Source organism: Heloderma suspectum, chromosome 4 (genome assembly GCF_057233095.1).
Source record: "Heloderma suspectum isolate Gila_16-S chromosome 4, 16-S_ref, whole genome shotgun sequence".
Classification (NCBI taxonomy): Eukaryota; Metazoa; Chordata; class Lepidosauria; order Squamata; family Helodermatidae; genus Heloderma; species Heloderma suspectum.
This window is the reverse complement of record NC_139461.1, coordinates 287,970,067-287,990,232: the sequence shown is the minus strand read 5'-3', so window position 1 is coordinate 287,990,232 and position 20,166 is coordinate 287,970,067. Positions and strand designations below refer to the sequence as shown.

The 20,166-nt window shown below is 40.3% G+C and overlaps 2 protein-coding genes across 11 annotated transcripts in view; one reads left to right on the top strand and one right to left on the bottom strand.

Annotated features, from left to right (window-relative positions):
* The window catches only part of ADNP (activity dependent neuroprotector homeobox), a 92,865-nt gene extending 77,036 nt beyond the window's left edge, over positions 1-15,829 (top strand). For all 10 annotated transcript variants that reach the window (XM_084854133.1, XM_084854139.1, XM_084854138.1 and 7 more), the window contains 2 exons: positions 1,243-1,335; positions 3,828-15,829. In XM_084854133.1, the coding sequence (XP_084710259.1) occupies positions 1,243-1,335; positions 3,828-6,971 (3,237 nt within the window). In that variant the 3' untranslated portion in view covers positions 6,972-15,829. The remainder of the gene's footprint in view (positions 1-1,242; positions 1,336-3,827) is intronic.
* The window catches only part of BCAS4 (breast carcinoma amplified sequence 4), a 76,553-nt gene continuing 62,547 nt past the window's right edge, over positions 6,161-20,166 (bottom strand). The window contains exon 5 of the mRNA XM_084854153.1: positions 6,161-11,512. Within this exon, the coding sequence (XP_084710279.1) occupies positions 11,396-11,512 (117 nt within the window). The 3' untranslated portion in view covers positions 6,161-11,395. The remainder of the gene's footprint in view (positions 11,513-20,166) is intronic.

Below are 20,166 nucleotides of genomic sequence, written 5' to 3'. Positions count from 1 at the left end.
TGATAGAAGAGCCTGATACTCTCTTTTGTTGAAGTAGTACTTCAAACAAGTTCTCTGTTTGCAGTGAAATTCCATTTGTTGCCTACTGAATTATGACTCTTTGGAGCCCTATATTTTAAAACGATGTAAAGCAACAATACTAGGTTCTCTTTTTTTATCCTACCAAAGTTTGAGATTAAATTGCAATTAAATGGTTGCATGTTGATTTTGTATATAACCAACAAACTAGTTTGATGCTAACGTCTTAATTCATAACTAAAACATTACAATGCATATTGTGTCTTCGTTTACCTTTCAGAATTACTATGCATATAAACAGCTATGATCAATTTCACAGGGAACCATTTGAGCACGAAATCCTTTGAAAACTGGGCACATCTAAAAGACAGTGGGATCTAATGCTGATTGTATATTTTGAAAAATGTGGGCCTAAATTTTATTTCATCTGTGATCCTTCGTATTGATAGATAGATAGATAGATAGATAGATTTCATTCTTCGTAATTTTTGTGAAGTCAAGCATATAGTTTCTCTAGAGTTCCAGCCAGGGAACTGGCTCTTATACCCCGCTTCAAAGGGGAGCTTTTTGCCTACTGCACATACTTCAAGTGGTAGTTGAAACCCCTTCCTGCTCCTTTCTGTTTTGACAGCTCTTTGAGCGGTATCTCAGAAAGCATTCCCAGTAAGAGTCTAGCTTTTTAGAGATTTCTCTTTTCTTTCTCTCCTATTAAAAAATTATATCTCACTTATTAGCAGTATTAACAAAAGTTCAAATACCCTACCAGCCCATTTGTGCACTTGCAGGTGCCCCCATACCCATATGGAGCTTGAGTGGTAGAAATTCTTTGCTTGAAATAAATTATTATGTGCCCTGCATGAGTGATGGCTATAGTAGTTTCTATTCTAAAAAAATAACTTACTTTGTCGGGGGAAAAGTGGGATGGGAGCCAGTCAAAATAAGCACCTTAAAGTCCTGTCCATTTTAAAGGGAGCGTTAGGTACATTTTTTCTATTGAAATAGCTGGATCATGCCCTTATCCCCCCCCTCCAATAATAAAAAAATTAACATGTGTTGTTACTGTATCCTCTGGGACATTGTCTGTGAGTCCCTGTACTTGTGATTTTTGGTTGCTGTATGTTTCATGAACTTCCAAGAACAAGAAATTATAATAGACAGTCACCCTATGGTGTATTAGTTATTTTATGCTGTTTATGCTTTTGACAATCATTTCCACCTTTGCAGGATTTTAAGCAGTTTGAACCCAATGACTTCTATCTGAAAAACACTACATGGGAAGATGTTGGATTGTGGGACCCTTCACTTACAAAAAATCAGGTTAGTAATAATATTGTGTATAGGATCATTAAATGTGAAATGAATATATTTGAAATTGCATTTCTGCAATGAATGTTAACTATTTTACAGCCTATATAGGCCTATAGATATTAGTAAATCCCAATTTGACTAGGGTTTACTCTTAGATAAATATACATAGGATGACCACCTTAACATTGGTGTTTTGGAGAGGGGTCAGGGAGGAGAGCAGGGTTGTAGCCTTAAGGAAGATATACTTTGTTTTATGGCTTCAGTGAGATCTGCTAATGAAATAGTTTTGCATATTGAAGGGAATTAACCATATGAAGCAACTTTGGGGGTCCTTTTAAAATTGTCTTAATGTTACATCTGAATAGAAAACTGGTATTTTACATATCCTTAGTACACAAATTCATTAGAAACCCAGGTTTTAATAGCTTGAGTGTTAGGCAGAATTGAGAGTGAAGTACTGATAAGGCAGTGGTTCAACTCTGACATCATGCCAAACAATTGTTATGGAAGCTTAACTATGGTTTGATATGTCTGAATTAACAAAACATAGCTTGCGATTGACTGGAAGCTATAATTTGAAGTGGATTTGCAAATTATGGACTCTGATTGAGCATGATGTGCAAATAGACAACTCATAGTATTATGGCCATTACTTCCCTTCCAGAAGCTGCCACAGATAGGAGTGAATTCATAAACTTATGAAGCTGAGGGGACAGAAAATGAAAGCAGCTCTCAACTATGATTTGCCTGTTGAATGCTTGGAGTCTCAAACAATAGTCTGGGGTTCCAAACCATGGCTAGCACAAACCATGGTTTAATATGATGTCTGAATTGTCAGTATCTATTTATTGGAGCAACCTGAGCTGGTGTAGTCACAGTGCGTGTTGGACAACAACTTCATGTAGTTTGAAAGCTGTCATAAAGCCATACTCAGAAGTTGCTTCAATGAAGTATTTCAGGGTGATAAGAATTGTCTAGAAAGAACGGATGCATAATTGAGTATTTATCACCGAGGGAAGCCTGATACACTTGGATGAATCATTGGTCCAATTCAGACCTAATGAGAAACCATAGTTTCCTGTTAGAGAATGCACCGAGGCATGTCTTGAGTTTATACACTTATCCCCTTGCCTCTCCTCCATATACAAGGGGAGGAAATTGAAAACTACTGCTTTTCACTTTTGAACTAAACAGAGTTCCAAATGCATCTGAACTTGAGGAACTGTGGTTTGTTAACTAATCTCAGTTAAAATATTAAACCATGGTTTGATCCTGTCTGCATAATGGGGAACTGTGGTTAGTTCAAAAGTGGAAGCTTTCAATCTCATCTCCTTACGCTCAAAGGTTGAAGGAGAAAGAAGGGGGAAGCACCAGCAACCATGACTGGTACTTATAATGGGAAAACATGATTTCCCATTATGTCTGAATTAGGCTTCTGTCTTGGTTTATATTGTTGGATTTCCAGTGACAGATAATAATAATGAGAATTGTATTTTTCTCTGAAGTTCCTACTACCAGGGTAGATAGGACTAGTCTTCTGTCTTCAAAAACAGCCACCATTGATGATCTCTGTCTGCAAAATTCTCATCATTCAGGATACACAGTGTAGTGTGTGAGGGAAGAAACAGTTCCCTGGCCCTTTTTAGGAAATAATGTTGAACTTTCGCAGCTACAAATAACAGAATTCCTTAAAGTTTCATGTTTGACCTTAAGACTATTTTGAAACAGCACTGTGAACATGGGTAGAGAACATAGCAGAATAGAGCAGTGTGATGTGTATTTGAATTGTAATGATGAGAGAACCAAAGCCTAAACATTGGATTCTAGTGACCGGTAAGCTGTTTCTCACATACCCAAATACTTTAACCTAATCAACAATGCATTTTGAGACATCATTTGGATTATGAAGGAAAAGGCAGTCACATCTACTTTTTGCTCATCTGAACTTGGTGTATTTTTAATACATTTAGGAATTGTCCCTCTGCCTAAAAAGAGCGTGAGCCGATATACAAATATGTAACTTATACACAGTATATGACAAAGTCGTTTTGCCACGTCTTAAATACAGCTGTTTAGCCTTTGCACCATACCTTACATGCACACATCTAGTCCTTTAAACCCATTGATTGGTTTGATTTGAAAACTAGTTGCTGCTGGCTGGGGACTTCTTACAGCCTGAGTGCAGCTTGTGACTCCCAAAATGTTTGAAAATGCCCTTTTTTTAATGTCTTGATGCATGTTGCCATAAATTATTACAATTGCATAGTCACCATTTTTTAGGAACGCACTGATAGCTTCTTCCAAGCTATGTGAATAATGTTTGCTTTCCTCAGTAGAACTGTGAATTACCCTTACTTTGCCAGTTTAAGAAAAGGATGCTGTATGGGTGATAGTTCTATAAATTCAGACTGTAGTCCATTTGTCTGGAATGCTGAGGGGAAAAAGTCTCTTAAATGAAACTTTCATGATACTTAAGTTTTGTTGTTGTTTTTGTTTTCAAGGACTATCGGACAAAACCATTTTGCTGCAGTGCATGTCCATTTTCCTCGAAGTTCTTTTCTGCCTACAAAAGTCATTTCCGGAATGTTCATAGTGAAGACTTTGAAAACAGGATCCTGCTTAATTGTCCCTACTGTACTTTCAACGCAGACAAAAAGACTTTGGAAACGCACATTAAAATATTTCATGCTCCAAATGCCAACACACCAAGTGGAGGCATCAGCACTTTTAAAGATAAAAACAAGCATGATAGCCTTAAACCTAAGCAGGCTGACAGTGTAGAACAAGCTGTTTATTACTGTAAGAAGTGCACTTACCGAGATCCTCTCTACGAAATAGTTAGAAAGCACATTTACAGGGAACATTTTCAGCATGTTGCTGCACCTTATATAGCAAAGGCAAGTGAAAAGTCACTCAATGGGGCTGTATCCTTAAGTTCCGGTACCCGAGAGGAAGGCATGATTCACTGCAAACGATGCCTTTTTATGCCGAAGTCATATGAAGCTTTAGTACAGCATGTTATTGAAGACCACGAGCGTATAGGATATCAGGTGACAGCAATGATAGGGCACACTAATGTGGTAGTCCCAAGATCCAAACCTTTGATGTTAATTGCTCCAAAACCACAGGATAAAAAGCCTATGGGACTTCCTCAGAGGATGGGTCCCCTGTCCGCTGGAAATGTCCGGTCTCTTCCATCACAGCAAATGATGAATCGACTGAATATACCAAAGCCTACGCTAAATTCTGGAGGAGTGAATATGATGTCCAGTGTTCACTTACAGCAGAACAACTATGGAGTGAAATCAGTACCACCAAGTTATGTTAGTCACACGGGAGGAAGGCTAAGCTTAACTGGTAGCTCCCCAGTTTCCCTGTCCCAGCAGTCTCAATCAATGAAACAGTTTTCTCCAAGTGGAAATGGGAGACCCTATCCCCTTGGAGGGGAACCAAGATCACAGGCTTCAGCAAGATACTCCCTTCAATCTGCCAACTCATCTTCACTTTCATCAGGCTCGTTGAAATCAACATCATTAGCTCAGTCTCAGGCAGCATCCAGAGTATTAGCTCAGTCCACACCCAAGCCTCTTGGAGCTGGTGCTACAGGTGCTGCTGCTGTCAATACTTCATCAACTCAGAAGTGGAAAATCTGTACAATCTGTAATGAGCTGTTTCCAGAAAACGTGTACAGTGTTCATTTTGAGAAAGAGCACAAGGCTGAAAAGGTGCCTGCAGTAGCTAACTATATAATGAAAATACATAATTTTACTAGCAAATGTTTATACTGTAATCGCTATTTGCCTACTGACACATTGCTTAACCACATGTTGATTCATGGTCTGTCTTGTCCCTACTGCCGCTCAACTTTCAACGATGTTGAAAAGATGGCTGCTCATATGCGAATGGTTCATGTTGATGAAGAAATGGGACCTAAAACTGATTCCACGTTAACCTTTGATTTAACATTGCAGCAGGGTAGTCACACCAATATACACTTGCTTGTAACTACCTACAACTTGAGAGATGCCCCTGCTGAATCTGTAGCTTACCATGCCCAAAATAATCCTCCGGTTCCTCCAAAACCACAGCCAAAAATTCAGGAGAAGGCAGATGTACCTGTAAAAAGTTCTCCACAAGCAGCAGTTCCCTATAAAAAAGATGTAGGGAAAACACTTTGTCCTTTGTGCTTCTCAATCTTGAAAGGACCCATCTCCGATGCACTGGCACATCACTTAAGGGAGAGGCATCAAGTTATTCAAACAGTTCATCCAGTAGAGAAAAAGCTCACATATAAGTGTATTCATTGCCTTGGAGTGTACACCAGTAACATGACTGCCTCAACTATAACACTGCACCTTGTCCATTGTAGAGGTGTGGGGAAGACACAAAATGGTCAAGACAAATCTAATGTTCCCTCTCGGCTAAATCAGTCTCCAGGTGCAGGACCTGTGAAACGTACTTATGAACACATGGAATTCTCTCTATTGAAGAAAAGAAAAATAGATGATGACGATTCCCCTTCTGTCTTTGAGGAGAAGCCTGAAGAACCTGTAGTACTAGCTTTAGATCCCAAGGGTCATGAAGATGATTCTTATGAAGCCAGAAAAACATTTCTCACAAAGTATTTCAATAAGCAACCGTATCCCAGTCGGCGGGAGATTGAAAAGTTAGCTGCCAGTCTTTGGCTGTGGAAGTCTGACATTGCTTCACACTTTACCAACAAAAGGAAGAAATGTGTTCGAGATTGTGAAAGGTATAAACTGAGTGTCCTGCTTGGATTCAATATGAAAGAATTAAATAAGGTTAAACATGAAATGGATTTTGATGCTGAGTGGCTGTTTGAAAATCATGATGAAGAGAATTCTAGAGTCAATGCCAGCAAAACTGTTGATAAAAAAATAAACCTAGAGAAAGATAATGAAAGTTCCTCAGACAGTTATGAGAATATAGAAGAGGACTTCAATGAAAGCAATAGTCCATTCGCAGAATCGGTTTCTAACTCTGGTCATAAAACATCAGTGAATAGCATAAATGAGAACCCAGATGAAAGCATATCTAAGGAGACACCTGAGGAAACAACCTTGGAGTCACCAGAAAAAACAGACCAAAAAGAAGAGGAAGGAGACCCAAAATACAAAGAGAGTTGTCCTGAAGAAGAACCAACAAAGCTGGTAGCTGATGGTTCAGACAGTGAAGGTGACCAAGATCAAGAGGACGCTGTTGAATGGAAAGATGAAGTATCACCATCTGAAAGTGGACCTGGTTCTCAACAAGCATCTGACTTTGAAGATAATACGCCTGAAGTGAAACCAGAAACATGGACGGATGAATCATCCCAAAGTGAAGATGCTAATAATAGTAAACCAGTTGCAGAAACTAAAGGTGTTGCCTCTGAGAGTGATGAAGAACAGTCAAAGTGGAAGAATAGTTCCTATGGAAAAGTGGGCGAGTTTTGGTCTAAGGACCAGTCACAGTGGAAAAATGCAACAGAAATTGAAGAGAGCTTGTCAAATCAGCAGATGGAGTGGCAGAATAGCACAATTGACAGTGAGGATGGAGAGCAGTTTGACAGTGTGACTGATGGGGTTACAGAATCAATGCATAGCAGCCTAACTGGGGTAGAGCTGAGTAGCCAGCAAGCATAAGCTGTTCAACTCCCTAGCCTCAGTATCCTCCACTTGACAACTGTTTAAACACATTTCAGAATGACTGCTAAAGTTCATTGTAACTGGTACTGCCTTTTGAGCGCGAGGTCATTGGCTAGTGGCTGTGAGGTCACCAATTCCAGTTCATATTTCAAAGTATGCTGTTGGCAAATCTCACTTGAGAGTATCTGCTGTGATGAGCACAGTAACTTAATGTGAAAACTGATATGCTGGTGGCTCCCAGTTCACTGAAGAAAAGCAAAGGTTTATTTTATCGGCATTTTTGACATTTATTTCACTCTGTATATGTTCAGCTGTATGTCTTTTTAAACATTACCCTTTTCCACATGGTAGTTATAGGGCCAACATATGAGCTACCAGTTCAATGTGTATAGTAGACTCTGGGAAAATTGTTTTTTCATGTATCATTCTGAATAGTTGAAATGTATATTTGTACAGTCTTTTAGACCTATTCAAGTGATGCTTATGCTATTGGTCTTGTGTACCCATCATAGATTTGGTTCTTTTTTTTTTAGTGTTGCCCTGCTGTGTAATAAATGCTGTATCTAGTTTACCTAGCAAAAAGCTTGAAACTGCTATAGTATGACTTTTGACAGACTTAGTTTTTGCACATAACCTTGTACAATCTCAAAACAGAGGCCAGCAACATAAAATATATCTGGACTCTATTGTATTATAGAATTTTCTTGTTCTTGAATATCCTTGACATTACAACTGATGACTATGTATTTCAGAGTCATTTTCTGAAATCTTTTAAGCTAAAAAAAAATCACATGCAAGAAATGTTTGCAGCTACTAATTTTGACACCTTTTAGATCTGTATAAAAGTGTACTGTGTTAAAGCAGCATACAGAAATGAGTGCTGCATTTTTTTGGATATTTAGTTTTATCTTTAGTTAACACCAGCATGGTGTTGTATTCATTTATACCATCTAATATATGACACATTGTTGTAGTATGGATAATTTTGTGATCTTTATTTCCCCTTTGTATTCATTTAAGCATCTAAATAAATTGCTGTATTGTGCTTAATGTAAACATTTGCTTTATTACAAAGTTTGCATCCCTGGGTCTCAAAATGTGCTTCATTATGTTGGCTTGTGTTGGGGGAAAAATTGGATGCTCAAATTGATGCCATGAGCAAATCAAAGATTAATACTGAAGCAGTTTCATACCAGCAACAATAAGCTGCCTATATAGAAACTGGAACTATGTGGGACCTACTCAACCAAGCAAACACACGAATGCAAATGTGAAAGGCTAGATGTGCATATTTGCAACACAGCCCATCCCAAATTAAACATTTTAAGTCCTGTTATTTTCAGTGGAGAAGTAAAGCAGGCGCTAAACTCTCCCATTGAAATCAATAGGAGTTAGAATTAGTGGATCATGCTCTTATCTGCATTTGCCACTTTCTATAACTTGACTACCCTTGAGATTTGCTATTCCCAGCAAATTAATCCATGCATTGAGTTATTCCTCACATGCATGCGGTATTTCACAGAACCAGTGGAGTAATATTTGAAGGTAGAGAGATAAGAGTAGATCAGCAGCATGAAAGCAAGGCAGCTGTACACTTCATAACTTTGGAAAGCGTTGGGGTGCCTTGCATTTCTAATACAGTTCATGCATTTGGCAGGAAATGTTAGACATAATATGCCATGGGGCATCTTGCATTTCTTACTGGGTGTTAAGGAGTACTGCTGTGTATTTTTCTGCCATGAACAGGTTTCCCCTATAGCACAGTTAAGTGTAGGAAAAAAACATAATCCTATAGCTCTTTTCAACTTCGTAAGGAGACCATTCTGTTCCAGTGACACAGATTACCCATTTGGCCACTTACTGAAAAATGTAAATAATTTCTCGCTTTTTCAAAGAATTTATTTGTGTGAAGAGATGCTTTAAATGTCTAATTCTACTTCATTGTATTGCAATGTGCTGAGTCAAGGATGCATCATGTATTCTAGCAGTGAGTGATGACAAGAAAAAAATGGGCAAATGCATCCTGGGGCAATGGATATAGTATTTCTGTTAATCTCCAGGCAAATTTTTTTCTAAAAGCTGAAATTCTTACTGATCTATATTAGCTGCTACTTTTACAAGGGAGGTGTCTTTGCATTTGAAAAAAGAAGACAAATTTTCAGGTGCATGGAGATATTAGACAAGGTAGACAAACTACAGTTTAGAAACTACTTGCTGTTCCTGACAGTTCATAAATCAGGTATTTGGAAGAGACCAAAATCCCACCAAAGCCATTTCACATAATCTGGACCATAGCTCACCATGAACAGAATATTATTTATTTGGCTTGCACAAGTACCTTTTGCTAATGCAGGTATTGGATCGTATCCAGTTGGTATCCCTGCACTGAGGGAAGGCCCTTTGATCTTGTGGAGGCCTCTTGTCAGTGGAATAGGGAGGGAGGTGACATTTGGCTATTCCCCCTGCACCTGCTGAACTGCTCTAGAGGCCAGGGCTGGGGGCACTTTGGAACAACATGGGAGGTGGCGTGGCAGGGGGGAGGAGGAATTACCAAAAATGTCCTCCCATCCCAGTCTGCTGGCAGAAGCCCCTGCAGGATCAAAGAGCCTTCTGTCAGCAGATGGACACCAATTGGATACAACCCATTGTTTGTCTTCACTGCCTCACCTCCTCTTAACCTGATTTTGTTTTTGCTATTAAGCAGGGCTTTAAAAGTCAAATCTTCCTTAGACATCTCCCTGATATACCAGCTTTCCACATGCAGTGAACATGCAGTTTCTCACATGCATTCTGAGTAGCTGCTGCTGCATGAGGACTTTGCTTCATGTATTATTCTTATAGTTTTATAAACTATTTTAGCGGGGCCTCTTTTTCAGTTCAGGTCTTTTTTATTTCTACCATAACTATTTGCTTCCAAATTGCAGCATATCAGAATTTGAGTGTTTGTGCGTAATGCATCACCAAAGTAAAGAACAATTTAAGCGTCTTCACTCTAGCTTATTTTGGTCCATATGACAGAACACAAGATTAGTGATTATACTATCGGATAGAGCAAACCTGAGATATATTTTTGTCAGGCCTTTTGGGTCAGGCTTGGAATAATGAGGCTCTGCTTTCATTTTTATAATGAAGTTATTGCATTCATGAAAATTAACAGTATATGGAAATCTGTAGCAGTCTGATCTTCCATTGCTAATATAGTCATCAATACTGATATATTTACTTTTATGGAAATGGCAATTTCTGTACTCTCAAATCTACATCTCTAGTGATGTAGCGTCAATATGCATGGTTGTGTGTATATTCTAAGCAGCTCATCTGCTGGTGTGAGCAAAACCAACTGGAAACTCTGGAGTGACCCGTGAGTGGTTCTAAGGTATCAGGTCCTGGACTCTCAGCATCTGCAGTGACAGTTGTGCCCTCTGGATCAGGACACACCTTGTCCTCCAAGGCACATAGGGAACATACATATGCACAGACTGCCCCATTCATTTCAAGAGGCAGATCCATCTGCACAAAGGAGTGCACATGCTGATCAAAGTGCCTTGGTTGAACTGAATGGGGCAGTACTTCGTACAGGGGGAACTGAACTCATAAAATGCTGGATTAGGGGAAGGACCTGAAATATCTTTACAATGTTCAAACCCTGAATTTGGTGGTGGTGGCATGTGAGCATTGCTCTGTTTTGTGCAGAGGAGCCTGGCTCTAGTTTAGTGACTGAAATGTAGTGCATCCAACAAGTTTATGCCTTTGTAGCTGGGCCTGTAGCCAAAAAGTTTTACCCCTCAAAAGTGTGTGCTTATTGGGTATGTTAGATTTTCTTAGTGTATATTACCTATTTTAATTATTTAGAGTGTGTTCTGCTGCAACATTACACCAAACACATTTTTGGAACTTTATTTGTACCATTCAAGTTACATTACACAAGAATTTTGAATACCTGTGTTATCTGATTGGGAAAAAGCTTGAATGGACTCTATTTTTTCATTTGAATTTCAAGTTCCACCTTGTAGGCTACTTTCAAAATAGGACTTCTGCACTGAAGCAGCCCTAGCATGAATGATAGCCTGTAGCAGTCGTACTCAAAATAGTAAAGTATCTTCTTCACTGCAATCAGTGTACTACTTAAGGTAAGTAGATTCATCAAATTTTGACATCTTAAATGGGCCGTCTCCTGATCTTTGTTTACATAAACATGTCTCAAGTGTCAAATGGAAATACAAAACAAACAGCTAGTTTAAAAGTTTTTCTGCTGGATAGCACAGAGACCATTAATAGATTTAAAAAAATAGCAAAACTTGGCCTACCATTATTAGTTGCTCCTTAATGGCAGAGATACAAGACAAATGTTGCCATACTTCCCTTTGGTCTAACATATAAATTAATTTGGCTATAATGCTGTAGACAACTTAAATACAGTACTAGTGGCTTTGATGGTAGCAAGTATACTGGCTACCCATATATTTGATAGGAAAATAATCTTCAGTTCTGTAGAGTTCTGGGAGGTTGTAAGTGTGCTGTGGAGCTGGAGAACATTTCTGAAACGAGCAAAAGAAAACGTTAGTTCTTAGGCTGGATGCCAAAGAATTAAAGATTTTAATTAAATTGCTTTTAACTGATTAAATCAAATTTAAATATATGTGATACAAAACATCAATGGAAGTGCTTTTTGAGCATCTAAAAGGAAGCAAATTTGGGAATACTTAATATTTCCAAATACCGTAACAAACCCAAGCTAAAAATAGTTTGAAAGTAAAGTTCCAAGCCATTTACTATTATGAGATCTAAGTGAAGTTTATTTCCAACTACATGCTGTTCATTTGAATTGCCTGGTAAGGGAAAAAGTTGTGACTCCTGGAAAAATTGCCTGTTAAGCATTTGTAACAAAACTGAAGGGGCAGCATCCAATGCTAACTGCGTGCTAGCGAGAGAGACTGTGAGCACAACATGAAATACTTGTTTCTGGAACAAGGCAGGTGAGCAGAGTTTGCAGAAGGGAGCTCCGGTGACCTCTCCCATTCTAGAAACTAGCATTTTTGCTCATTTCCAGAAAATGTTATCTTCCGGTTGCACTAGTGGTGGGTCCCGCTGACACAACAGAAAGAGTGGGAGCACAGCAACACTACTGGATACCACCCAAGGTGTAAAGCATTCTAAACTTGGATCAGTGAGGAAGGAGATGGCACCTACGTGTAGTCTCTGCACACAACATGGTAATAAGTTCTTCAGAAATCTCATGTCCTGCTATCTTTGCTTTGCATCAGCCCCACCTGTTAAAACATAAACCTCACAGTATGGGTGTGGGGGGATATATATATATATATATATATATACACACACACACACACACACACACCCATCCATCCCTGTGTCCCAATGATTCTGCCTTTCACTCCCAAATGGATGGATGTTTGTTTTTCCACATAATGAACATTGTTGCTTACTCATACGTTGGATGCCCCATTTCCAGAGTTCCCAGAGTACTTGCCCACTTGTGAGGACAACTCAGCTGCTCATATAAGTGTATCCTCTACATTCTGCTGCTGGTTGCCTTAGATTTCTGCAGAAACTTCCAAGCTACTTGTTAAGTACACCCCACACTTGCAAAATTGGTTGTCTAGCAGAGGGAGGCATAATTTTGTTGAAAGGCAGCAAACCTATTTAAGACATTTTTTATTTTAAAAATATTTTCCCCTCAAGGTGGCTCATAGAAGGTGAAATCACTTTAAAATTAGTCAATACAACCCAGCCAAAGACACTGAAAGCTCAAGACGTCACTACCAGCTGTAAATAAAACTTTTCCTTTGCCCAATGTTGGAGGTAACCCATTTGCCTGCAGCTTCACCGTAAGGCCATTTTCAGAGAGACTTGAAACATGTCAAAGACAGATGGCTGCTGTGTGTACGTGGAGAGGGGAAGGGAAAAGCGACCACTCACCTGAGAACCAGTTGAGACATCAAAGAGCACCTTACTTTATCCCCATAGGAAGATGATGTTTTGTTGCCTCTGCACTTAAGTATCTAATTTCCTTTGACTTGTCTATATGGGAATGTTAGGTGAATTAGCTGCAATTTACGGATGAGAAGTATGTAAAATCTGCAGGGTGTATATATAAATACACTTGCCCCTTCATAGGGTGTAAGGAAAAACTAATTCTCAAGGCAATTTTAAAAAATTAAGGATCCTTCTGCAATCCAGATTACCCAGTTTCTAGCATATCTTAGTGTCCACACTAGCAGATTTAGAAGCAGGGGAGGTTAACAATCCAGAAACTGCTTGCTAATCCCTTCCTCACATATAAACATTTCCATACTGGACCTTGCTAGGTCTGGACTGACTTTCAATTATTAGGTCTGGCTCTTAGAATTTCTAGATAGCCAATGACTTTTTGAACTGGACCTGTTGGGTATCTGCATTATTTACTTTTTGTCACATGCTTGGTTATAATAAGAACTCCCCAGCTTGATCAGACCAAAGACATATAGCTTAGTATTCTGCTCTAAATGTGGCCAGCCAGGCATTTCTAAGAAGATTACAAGCAGGGCATGAAGGCTATAGCGTTCCCCTATTGTCTGTCCACAGCACCTGGTACTTTGGTATAGCTGACTCTGAAACACAACCTTCCATTCTATTGGCTCAAACCTAACTGCAGTAAAGTGCAATTGTAGTCATGTGTATCGATACTTGACTCTTCTACCTCTCTAAGGTTTTTAGATTTTAGCAGTTTGCTAAAAACAACTTGTTTGAGATAACCTCTTTGGTTAATAAGAGAAAAACATGATGGTGACGAGCTGATTTAAGAAAATATCACTGCTATTTTCTCCAGACTAAAGAATGGATAGGGTAAGTCTGCTGTGCTTGTTAATGTGGACCTAGATTGAGTAAAGTGTGATGTGGGAAAGGGCTCCTAAACACTTGCACATGATTGAAATGGCACATGTGAACTAGAAAGTTCAATTCTATGCATGTTTATTTGAAGCAAGTCCTACTGTATTCAGCAGGGGGTGTGGGGAGAAAGATGCATGTGGCCCATGGACCACATATTGCCCACCCCTTACCTAAGGTAATTGGTAGAACTATCTTAATGTAAAGGGGGAGGGGAAACAGGGGAGAGAGAGGACAGGACTACTGCCTGAGATTCTAAAGAGCTGCGTAATGTTACAACAAATGGTCCAGTTTTCTTGGATGAGCTTCAGTTGATACAGCTTGAGGGCAACCACTTCCATACTGGATCCTTGCCCCCTTGGCTAATAAAAACTAGCAGGGAGGGAACAGCCAGCTGGGCTAGGGAGGTGATTAATGCCTCCTTGCTAGAGGGAGTGGTCCCAGGCCACCTGAAAGAGATGGTGGTGAAACCACTGCTGAAGAAATCCTCCTTAGACCCAGAAAACCTATAGGCCAGTTGTAAATGTTCCATTCCCAGGCAAGGACCTTGAGTGAGTGGTTGCCAACCAGCTCCAGACACTCAGATGAACGATTCTCTGGATCCATTTCAATCAGGGTTCAGGCCAAGGTTTGGCACAAAAACAGTCTTGGTCGCCTTGTACCTGCATCGGGAGAAAGATGGGGAGTGTGACCATGTTGATTCTCCTTGATCTCTCGGCAGGTTTTGAGACCATCACCCATGCTATCCTTCTGGGACGGCTCTCTGAGTTGGGAGTAAGAGGCACTGAATTGCAGTGGCTTAGCTCCTGCTTGAAGGGTCAGCTCCAGAAGGTGGTGCTTGGAACACTGCTCGGCCCTGTAGATTCTCCAATATGGGGTTCCACAGGGGTCAGTTTTGTCCCCCATGCTGTTCAACATCTACATGAAACCATTGAGAGCGGTCATCCAGAGTTTTGGAGTGCATTGTCATCAGTATGCTGATGACATGCAGCTCTATTTCTCCTCTCCATCTTCAGGTGAGGCTGTGGATGTGCTGAATCAGTGCCTGGCTGCAACAATGAACTGGATGAGGGCTAATAAACTGAAGCTCAATCTAGACAAGACTAAGATGCTGTTGCTGGATGGTTTGCTGGCTGTTTGGAGGGTGTTCAACCTGTTCTGGATGGGGTTGCACTCCCCTTGAAGGAACATGTCCATAGCTTGGGGGTCCTCCTGGAACCATCTTTGTCATGAGGCTCAGGTGGTCTCAGTGGCACAGAGTGCCTTCTACCAAGTTCGGTTTGTGGCCCAGCTACACCCCTATCTGGACAAGGATAACCTGGCTTCAGTTGTCTATGCTCTGGTAATCTCCAAGTTAGATTACTGTAATGCACTCTATGTAGGGCTGCCTTTGAAGACAGTTCAGAAGCTGCAGCTCATGCAAAATGCAGCGGCCAGATTGATAACTGGGACCAGAAGGTCCGCACATATAAGACCAACTCTGGCCTGCTTGCACTGGCTGCCTGTATGCTTCCGAGCTCAATTCAAGCTGGTTTTAACCTATAAAGCCCTTCAAGGCTTGGGACCATGATACCTGATGGCATGCCTCTCCCGAAATGAACCTACCCACATGCGATGTTCAGTATCTAAGGTCTTCCTCTGCGTGCCTCCTCCAGGGAAAGCTCGGAAGGCAGCAACAAGGGAGAGGGCCTTCTCAGTGGTGGTCCCCCATCTGTGCAACAAGCTCCCTGGTGAGGTGCGCCTTGCACCAGTATTATTATCTTTTTGGCGCCAGGTTAAGACCTCTCTCTTTTCTTAGGCATTTGGCAGCACATGATGAGTTTTAATAGGTCCTGGATGTGTCCGTAGTTATGACCGATAGTTCAAACTTGTTTTTAGTTATATGTTGTTTGCATATATTGTCTGGGTGCTTTTATGTAAATGGCTTTTAAACTTTTTATATTGTATTTAATGTTTTAACTTCTGTAAACCGCCCAGAGAGCTTCGGCTATGGGGAGGTATAGAAATAATAATAATAATAATAATAATAATAATACAACATGGACCATTATAAAGCAACTATTTATACCCAACTTTGGTAGCAGTGGCCCTAAGCAGGGACCATAGCACTATGTTCTGCACAGTTTCTAGCACACTAGGTCTTGAACGTAAAATAGCATAAGCAGTAACATGAAACGGTAACAGTTACCCAGCCATTTAAAACTAGTCTTCTCCCCTGAAAGACTATACAGATGCAATAATATAGAACAGGAGTTATTCCTTAGTTGACCCCTGTACAAATTTGGGAGAGGCCAAGAATGGCTGTGCTCCTTTTGAAGGTGCTGCTGTTCAAATTCCACATTCTCATTCCTCAATTAAGTACTTCTGCAGTTAATGTTTCTGCAGTGAACCTGCTTGGAAAATGTGCCCCCAAAATTCTCAATGGCTCCTGTTATCTAAAAAGGAGGACAAATCAGTTCAGGATCATACATCTCTGATTCTCTCTTTCCTAGCAGGAGTATTTGTTGGTTGAATCTGCTGTGCTGTGTTGTATTGCAGGCACAGTGCTAATCAGAAGCTTCAAATAGACGCCGTCTCATTCCCCATAGAAGCCATGGTTGATGTACTATCAGTGATGACACAGAATCTTAATTCTGGGAAGGCTGAGGTAGTGCTAAATTAGACCTTAGGATGAGTAATTGACTGGATGAGGGCCAATAAACATGCTCAGCCCAGACAAGATGGGGTGCTGTTGGTTCATCTGCCCAGGAAGGTAATGTTCAGACTGTTCTGGGGTTGCATTCTCCTAAAATATCAAGCTTGCAATCTGGGAGTGCTGATTGGTCCAACTTTGTAACTGGAGGCCTAGGTGGTGGTTGTGGCACAGAACACCTTTCACTAATTGAAGCTGGTACACAAATGTTAATGTCTCTTGGAAAGAAGTAGCCTAGCTACAGTTATCCATGTCCTGATAACATCCAGACTTAATTGCTACGGTGGCTGATAGGTGGGAGCTGCTGTTGAAGATTTCTCAGAAACTTCCTTTCAGATTATTATTATTATTATTATTATTTAGACTATTAAGTGGGACTGACATTAGGGAAACTATCTTGCCAGTTCTGAAACACCTTCAGTGGCAACTTAGCATAATCTAAAATGCTAGTGCTTGAGCTAAAAGCCTGATACGGTTTGGGATCCAGATGGCTTCGTGATGAGTTTTTTCCACCTGTGTCTGCCTTGCATTAAAATAATTGTTTAAGACCCTTCTTGTGGTGTCTTTACCTTATAAATAAATAAAATCAGTTTATACTACTATCCTCTCATGGAGTTTTGGCTTAGATTTATTAAGTGCTGCAAATCTGTGAAATCGCTTTATACTCCCAGCATATTCTTCTCAACATCAAACACACCATGCTAATGATCTGCACATTCTCTGATGATGGCTTACCCTTTTAGAGTTTAATTCCTTTCTGCTACTAATAGCTGTTTGAGATACAGAGCCCTTCTAAAGATTTGGAATGGTGCAAGAACAGGTATACCTTAAAGAACATTTGTTCTTAAGGTCGACCAAAGAACACTTCTAAAAAGCAGGTAGACCTGAGTGTCCTTACCCCAGCAGCTAAGAAAATTCAATCTAGCCATTTAACCTTTCCCTCAACTTCACAATGTACCAATGTCAGACTAACCTGAACATGGGCTTTTTTTTCTTTTTTGCAGTAGGGTGCAGCTTGAAAGTTTAGGTTGTGAGCCCCAAGGGGTGTAGGAACTAATTATTATATTTCTATTCCATTCAATAACAATATTATCTGAGCAGATTACAAACAGTTAAAAGACTATAACAGCAGACTAACATAAATGGCAGCTCAATACAAGAAAAGAGGGGGTGCCAGGACAGCATAAAAGGGAGTCTATCGACAGTAAGAAGTGACAGCAAGCAGCACTGGGGTAATTGTTTTTTAAAAATGGGAACAATCAGCACAAGTCATTTCAGGCAAGGATGGGGACTGAAGAGAAACTTAATGTATGATATTTAGGATGTGGAGGGTTTAAAAATGTTTGAAGTAGTATTTAATTCAAGTCCTAATCCTGTGGTACATATGCTTAAAGGTGCTGATTCTTCTAATCTCCCCTACCAGTCTTCAACAAAGAAGGAGATCTGCTCAGAATCAGCATCAACCATATAGTCTACCATTCCAGGAGAAGATGAGAGTACCTGCTTCTCTATGCAACTCTTCCCATATTTCTATTTTAATATTAAATATTGCTCATCTTGCCATGAGCAAGAGGGACAATTCCATGTTTCTCATGTCATAAACTGTGTTCATAAGATACACCCCACAAGTGACTCCTAGAATAAAAAAATATTGATGCAAAAAGAATGTCTACTTGCATGTAAAGCAGGAAATAACAGAAATCTGACTTGCAGGGTCAGATCCCTAACATCAAGAAGGGGGAGGAGTATTTCCTCTATGGCTGTTGCAGATCCAAAGGAGGAAATGGAGCAGCAAGTAGTAAATGCCATCTAAGGACGCGGTAGAGGACATTTTACTCCCAGTGGTTTCAGTCACCACTGCACTGAATGAAAAGGATGCATATTGGGTTGATTTTGTGTTAATTGTGGGCTGCCTTAGAAGCCAGTTGTCAGACAGATGGGTTATAAATATTTCAAATACACTGCTGGTTATAAGGCAAACAATATTTTATTTAATAATTTATACTCTGCTTTTTAGGGTAAAACCCCAAACAAAGTGGACTACAACATACTTTAAAATAAATAAGAAACCACAAAAACAATATTCAGCCATTAAAACAAATAAGATAGCAGCAGCATATAAAATATTAAAGGCTCCATACACTAACATTAACCAAATACAGACTGGAATAAATACGTCTTTAACATCCTTATGAAGGCCATAAAGGGTGGGGGGGATATATACTTCCCAGGGGAAGGCATTCCAAAGATATGGGGCCACCATAGAAAAGTCTCTGTCCCTGGAGCTTGTCAATCCCACGGCTCTCACTGATGTATCAGAGAGCAGGACCTCAGATACTGATCTTAAAAAACTTGGGCAGGCTGATACAGGTGCAGACTGTCCTTTAGAGAACCTGAGCCCAAGCTAAATAGGGCTTTAAAAGCTCATGCCAGTCCCTTAAACTAAGCCCAGAAACAAGTAGGCAGCTAATGTAACTGTTGCAGAAAAGGTATGACATGATTTGAATGCCAAACTCCTACAACTATTCTAACTGCTGTATTCGGTACAAATTGTAATTTCTGGCCCATCTTCAAGTGCAGCCCCAAGCACATTGCTGTGACCAAGCCTGATCATAACCAGAGCATGCATTACCTAGGCAAGAAGATACACTTAAGTAATGCCTCCTAAGGCTAATACAGGGAAAGTACATTTGTACAAAAGAATCAGCAGATGGGAGGAGGTGCTTAATCCTTCCTCTGCTCACCAATTATCACCTACAAATGTCCCCCCCCCCCTGCTTTTAGCCCATTTTTTCCTCCTAGCTAGGCTTCAAGGCCAAATATAAGCCTGGCTGCAGAGAAAATTACCTCAGAAGAAATACATTTTCAGGGAAGAATAAGCAGCCAGCAGAAGGGTTAAGCAGCCAGCAGAAGGATTAAGCAGCCAGCAGAAGGGTTAAGCAGCCAGCAGAAGGGTTAAACACCCCTTCTTCCCTCCCACTAACTTCCCCCTGCAAAAGCTCGACCCCCACATTATGTCAGGAAATGTAGACATGGGAACATACAAATTGCCAAAGTTAATTTGGCTCCTGGAAGACAAATTTAGTTTGCTTGGTAGGAGTTTGAAATCCAGGACCACCAAGGTGGCTTTCTCTGAAATGCTACCTGTTCCACGTGGGGCAGCTAGACAAGTGAAGCTGAGGAATTTCAATGTGTGGATGAAACGGTGGGGTACAGATGAAAGGTTTAGATTGGTTAGACTGGGGAAAATTTTGGGACCCTCTGGGCCTGTACAAGAGGGACAGGCTCCTCTTGAACCAGAATGGAACCAGACTGCTGGCACTTAACAAAAAGGGTGGCAGAGCAGCTTTTAAACTGAACCCTGGGAGAATGCTGACAGGAGCTGTCAGGTTCGGGTTGAATCATTCCTAGGGGATAAAGATGAAAACGTTTCAGACTGCTCAAATGGAGATGGGTAGGAAATAGGCCATGAACATATAGTGAAAAATGATAGCCAAAGAGACCTTAGTGTTATATCAGAATATGCACAGTGCAAGCGACATCTAGGGAGAGACACCATGTAGAGGTGTTTCTATGCTAATACTGGAAGCCTCAGAGCCAAAAAGGGAGAGTTGG